We start from the raw sequence: 6,128 nt of genomic DNA on the forward strand, positions 1-6,128 counted from the left end.
TGACCCCTCTAAAAAGTGACGTAAATTCGTGGGCGCAGAAAAATTTCAACAGAGGGCGCTATACCTGAATATAAGAATTTCTTTGCACCGTTGGATAAACCACAGGATAAACCAACCCGACCAGGGCCGGATCCAGGAATTTTTGAGGGGGGGGGGCAGAGCTTTTTTAATGTCTCTTTTTGCGGACAAGGGCAAACAATGCTGAAATATTTTACATGCCATACATTGTTTACAATGATATTGGTGCACTTTAGTTCTTATTTTTTTTATCTTTTTTTGTCCGATGCGGGAGGGTTAGACCTCCTAAATTCTCCTAGGTACACGCCTACCGACTTTTGATGAAAGACAATTTTGTCCCCTTTTCAATGTTTCTTACCAGTTAAATTCGTGTTTCTTTCTCTCAGAGTTGCTCTGAGCAAACCGAATTTGGCCATCAGTGAGTTTTACAGGAAATTGAATCTTTCGGCTAAAAAAAACAAGGAAACCAATCAAAGACCAAAAAATAAACAAACAAACAAACAAAAACTAGAGTGGACACAATCACTGTTTAAGCATCACTGTGAGACTTTATTACATTAACAGTGCAAATGATTTGACAATTTTTCCAACTTGACAAAAAAATAAGCAAAAATATAATCTTATGCAACTTAATTCTGCATGCATTCCTACTGTGGTACAACTGCTCTGAATACATTTAATATACAAAAATAGAGAAAAACTCTGGCAACTTCATAATTGACATCGAAATGGAAGTCTTAGAAGTCAAACGTTTGCTCATTATTCCCCGGAAGCAAGAAGTGCACGTACATGTATTTACTAACAGGAAAGATGTAGAGCAGAAGTAACAACTGTTGAGTGTTTTTCAGGAACTAATAAATTCACTTTGAGGTACTTCCATGAGGTACTAATTCAAGTACTTTCATGAGGTACTAATTCAAGTACTTTCATGAGGTACTAATTCAAGTACTTTCATGAGGTACTAATTCAAGTACTTTCATGCATCCACATTTTGAAGTACTCATTCAAGTAATCAACATTAGCAGGTACTAATCCCCATCTGTACAATAATTGATACACACTGGATGTAACAGGAATACATGTACTTGTAGAAGATGGAATATCATCCAGGTCTTATCTTATGCATGATCAAAGTTGGACTAAAATATCAGCCTGGGCTTGATTTTCGCAAATCTCCAAACTTCGACCGGAACTTGGAAAAGGTAGCAGCTCTTAGGATGACATTGACTATCATGGTTTGTGCATCGTTGTCGGTGCCAACAGCCTCTGTTGATGTGACTGTGGCTTCCTTGTACAACCAACTGGAGTTGGGCAAAACAAAAATGTAGGAAAATTAGAAAAAAACAGCTTGAGTAGTTGCTATTCCGCAAGGGTTCATGGGATTTTTGTCACTGTGGAATATTGGATGGAATTTCAGACTAATTAAAAGAAAAAGTAGTCATAGAGAACTTTTGGGGTTCTCAAGTGTTCAACATGTGTTTGTGGGGTAGCAGTCGAGGACTTGAATACATGTGGAGTACTTGCGGTGTACTTGATTAAAACCGGTATGTCAAGGAATTTCATGGCAATTTGTAATACAATGTACCTAACTGATCAGGCAATCCATGACACATTATCAGTTTTAAACGCTCAAGAAAATCCTGGTGTGAGTCTTGGCAAAGACAAGAAACCAGCTCAAAGCATTCACCGCATTACCTCAGATGTGGGCCACTCATTGGTATCTCCAGTCGGCAAGGAATGATGTCGGTCACCTCCAACAGTCTGGCTTCAATACAGTCTCTGAGTTTGTCCAGACCCAACCCCGTCTCTGCCGAGATCACAATGCCGGAAGTTTCATGCTCTGCTCCAGCAGGTCTATTTAGATACAGACAGAATAGAATAAGCATTAAACGTTGGATTTTCACAAAACCAAATAGTAATGATGATAAAATAGCAGAATGGCTTTAAAAAGTATCTAAATTTTGTGATGCATTCGACATGTAATTGAGATTTGAGGTACATTTTACAAAATGCTGTTTGAACGACAACTAAAACTAATGCGCACACCTAGAGTGGAAGACGACATAAGTCTACTTCAACAGACCAATTCACTTATTCACCTCTCCTAGGTGAAGTTTAAAAAAGTACTTCAACTTACTCTTGAATTTTATCTGCCTTGTTGCAGGCTTCCACCATGTTATCCATAAGTGAATCAGATACGCCAAGTTCCGACAAAACCTGAAGAACTTTCTCCTTCTGGGCTACTGTGTCTGGGTGGCTTATATCTCGAACATGTACGATGATGTCCTGGTGTCGATTAAACCACAACACGTCAATCACAGGAAAGCAATCAACTAACTCTCTAAATCTAAAACTCTGAACATTCCTAATTGTATAGAAATCACATGCACTTTGATAAATAAATCCTGACAGGCCTAAACTTAAACTGGGTTAAAGAGATACTGCGCCTTGTACATATGGAAGAGTTCTTAACAAAATCAAGTTGACTTACGGAAAGCAGAACATCTTCGAGAGTGGCGGAAAAAGATGCCACCAGATTATGAGGCAAGGCTGAGATGAAGCCGACTGTGTCCATGTAGATAACAGGCATCCTGTTGGGGAGGGTACCGGCGTGAGCAGTCACGTCCAATGTTGCAAAGAGCTGATCTTTGGGATGCATGGAGACGTCGCCGGTCAGTGCTTTGATGAGGGTTGTCTTACCTGATGGAGATGGGTAGGCCGATTTTCGAGTGATACAAAGAAGACAAACATAAAGCTATGGACTATTAGACCTCTGTAGACCTCTGATGATGCCACACCTTACAGGTGTTTTTCTAAGGTGCTCAGTGAACTACAGGCCCCCACTGGCAGTACCGTAGTGAAGGCATTTTTTTGGGGTGTGTGCCATAGTCAATTTGCCGTCTTCTAACTTGTTCACAACCTCATGTTGTCTAAAATTCACAAAGTTATCCATGGTACGCTACATTCCATGCTTCAGGGGAATTATGTATATCATTTATGTACTAAATTTGGAGTCATTTGCAGACCAAAGCTCTACTTGCTGATGCTTGGAATTGATTATTGGGTGGGAGGATGGTGCATCCCCCACACACCTCCCCTACACACCCCTCGGTTGCTACAACCCAACCCACCGGCTCCACAGAAACCACACAAGTACAAAAAAAGGAATATTATCATTAAGACTATTGAAGCATGATGGCAGGCATGTAGGCTGTGGCAGATCCACTAGGATGTGAGACCAGACAACAGACCAGCCACAAGACTAGTCACAAGTAACGATGACAAAGGAACAGTTTTGTTGCAGCTCATTTCAACAGTGTGTGACTTCAGAATGGTCTTGTGGTGGTTATTTAAGAACGTCTCGAACACAACCCTGGATGAGGTCTGCATTCTTCACCTGCTCGAGTTACCTGCATTTGTGTATCCCACCACTGACACCACTGGATAGTTCTTCTTGGTTCTGCTACTGCGGAGAAGGCCTCGTTTCTTCTTCAGCTGCTCCAGGGCTTTTCGCACTTTCTGTTCCCGTTCCTTCAAGACACGCTGCTGTACAGTCAGGAAGGTCTCGCCTCCCCCACTGATGAAGGAATGCCCGCCCCTCTGCTGATCCATGCTGCTAGACTCATTTCGCAGACGGGATCTGATAAAAAAAAATTGAAATAAAATAGTGATACACATTTTGACATGATTTGGATAAGTTGTGAGGGTCTCTGGTCATGCAATACGCAAGTGATGTACCAGTGTCTAATTCATCAATGGCGAAAGTCTTATTCTTGCAATTAATTTCTTGCTTGAAAACAAAAGTGTTGAAATTGAACTAAAGCAGATTTTGGGAGCCAATTTTTATTTTTAAATGACAAAGGTGAATTTTTTTTGTCTTTTTCATTTTCCTTCCTTCATAAAGCGGATAAAAGCACCCAAATAGGCTCACCCCTCAGAAAGGCCCTAAATGGACGTGACGTGAAAAAATCTCCAATGTTTTTGGCACAACCAAAACAAATTTGCCCTCCCCCGAAATTCTGGAATTAGATCTACCCTTTATCATTATTGATAATTATGAATGATGCACAATTGCAAATTCTCAAATAAGCTTAGCTTCACAAGTACATCTTAAGTAACATAGTCTCCATTCAAGCCTTCTGCAATGACAGTGCTAATAAAGTCAAGTACTTGACCGCATCACTGGAGTACTACTTAAGAACTCGACTAAAATCATACAGCAAAAGACTGACCTCAGGTATGGGATCTCAGCCAAGGCAATTTGCATTTTGGCCTCTCTAGTGTGAGCATGCTCTTTGAAGATCTTAAGCACCACAGCGTATCTATTGAGGTCAAAACATTTTATGTTGACAAGAAAAAATTCAAACACAAAACAAAACAATTATGGATGATTTCAGAAATCTGGACGTACATTGGCAACAACACAGTGATGAAAAAAATGGTACAACCAACAATTTGGGAGAGTTAAACACGTAAATGGATTGGCTTAAAAACCTTTGTTTTATCAAACAGACTACGTTAGGAATTGCAAAGCTTCAGAATCTCCAAAGTGTACAAAGTATCTCTGAATTTCTCTAATATTGCCCTGTTGTACATGTAGCTATGGTCCTCTCTTACAATGTTCTCTTCACAACGTGATTCTCACCGGTCATACACCCGGACTCCCCATGTCTCTTCAAGCTCCTTCTGCTGTAAGGCACTCAATTTCTCCATGCTCAGGAAGACGGCAGTGATCTCCGGCCTGGATTGGATTATCTCTGTCAGTTGGGTGTGAGTCCCCTTCCCAAAGACCAACTTTTTGCTGGGTTCCTTTACCCCTTGCACTAATCCCTCCACGACTTTCCAGCCCGGGATGGTCTCGATCAAGGCGATGGACTCCTCGAGTTGTAGCTGGGGGCTAGTATCCGGCCCATGTTTGGTACCTTTAACCTTCAGGTCGGGCTGGAGAACTAAGAAGCGGTGACCTCCTAGAGGAGGTGGGTCAACCTCCTCGGCGATGCGGTCCTCTTGCAGGAAGATCACATCCCATTCTGACTCATCCAAGCCATCCTCAACAATTACTTCATTTGAACCTGAGCTCTCAGTAGTCTGGTGCCCTTTTGCTTTTTTGTGCTTGCGGTAGAGGCAATGAGCCGTTTGATACGATGACCTTGGGAACAATGTTTGTGTAAGTTTCACATGCAAGAACTGAACTGTTGCTGATGTGCGAGAATGGAACCTTCCACCTGTTCTGTTGGGTCTCAAAGAAACATAAGTTCTACCTTGACAAGTATGACGGAAGGCCCTTGGAAGAACTTGGTAATTTGTGACAGCTGTTTGGTATGAAGTAAGTGCCCCTCTGGTTAGAATTGTTTTTACCATGATCCTTAGAGCTGCCATGGTGACTCAACTCAGCCAGGTTGTGGAGTTGCATGATCTGGCCAGAAATTAAAAAAGAAACCAAATAGTTGACCAGTCAAGTGCGTCAGTTGATGACATGACAATCGTTGTGCCATCCCTGCATCAGTTGTCAGTCATGTCCCCAACCACACTCAGAGAGGTGGAATATAATTATTTTCCCTGATAAAAAGCCCTGATGTTGAACGTTCCTGTGTTTGAAGTTTTGACGCACACAAGACTTTATTATGGTAGTTATTTATATGAGTAAATGTGTGGATATGATAAAGGAAATCTTGAAATGGCAGACGAAAATTGAGGACCGAGGACCCTTGCTTGGGGCCCGGCAATCGGGGAAACCGCGCCCTCTGTAGGTAACGTCTTGCATTGCAAGAGTTGCAAGTTTGAAAAAGATGCCAAGAGGTCGAGTAAGACCAAAGTAAATTACTGGGTCCTCAGAGTAAACAATGCCGCCAAACTCACACTTCAGACTAAATACAAATTAGTGCAGACAAAAATACTTGGTAAATGGCTAAGAAAAGTAGCCCTTAGTTAAAGAAATCACCTTGGCTCTACGTTGACAATTTCCTGGGCCCTGTCGGTGCACGTTGTCTAGTCTGCCCACATCCATGATCCGCGGGACGGTACCCAACTGGACTATAGAGGGCGTGTGTGAAGATACGGAGCATTGAAAAGGGCGCGTGGGCAAGCCGTCTTTACATCAAATTGAAGTC

At 41.8% G+C, this 6,128-nt stretch overlaps 1 protein-coding gene across 1 annotated transcript; it reads right to left on the minus strand.

The window, feature by feature from the left end:
• Nucleotides 1-546: 546 nt before the first annotated feature.
• Nucleotides 547-6,108, minus strand: gtpbp6 (GTP binding protein 6 (putative)). Its single transcript, XM_022238623.2, has 8 exons — nt 5,960-6,108; nt 4,664-5,434; nt 4,251-4,340; nt 3,429-3,658; nt 2,510-2,718; nt 2,156-2,304; nt 1,714-1,872; nt 547-1,319 (listed from the first exon to the last, which is right to left on the minus strand). The coding sequence occupies exons 2-8, from the start codon at nt 5,395-5,397 to the stop codon at nt 1,166-1,168; spliced, it is 1,725 nt and encodes a 574-aa protein (XP_022094315.2). The 5' UTR covers nt 5,398-5,434; nt 5,960-6,108; the 3' UTR covers nt 547-1,165.
• Nucleotides 6,109-6,128: the final 20 nt, after the last annotated feature.

Source organism: Acanthaster planci, linkage group LG21 (assembly GCF_054643075.1).
Source record: "Acanthaster planci isolate LZ-2023a linkage group LG21, COTS_SCS, whole genome shotgun sequence".
Taxonomy (NCBI): Eukaryota; Metazoa; Echinodermata; class Asteroidea; order Valvatida; family Acanthasteridae; genus Acanthaster; species Acanthaster planci.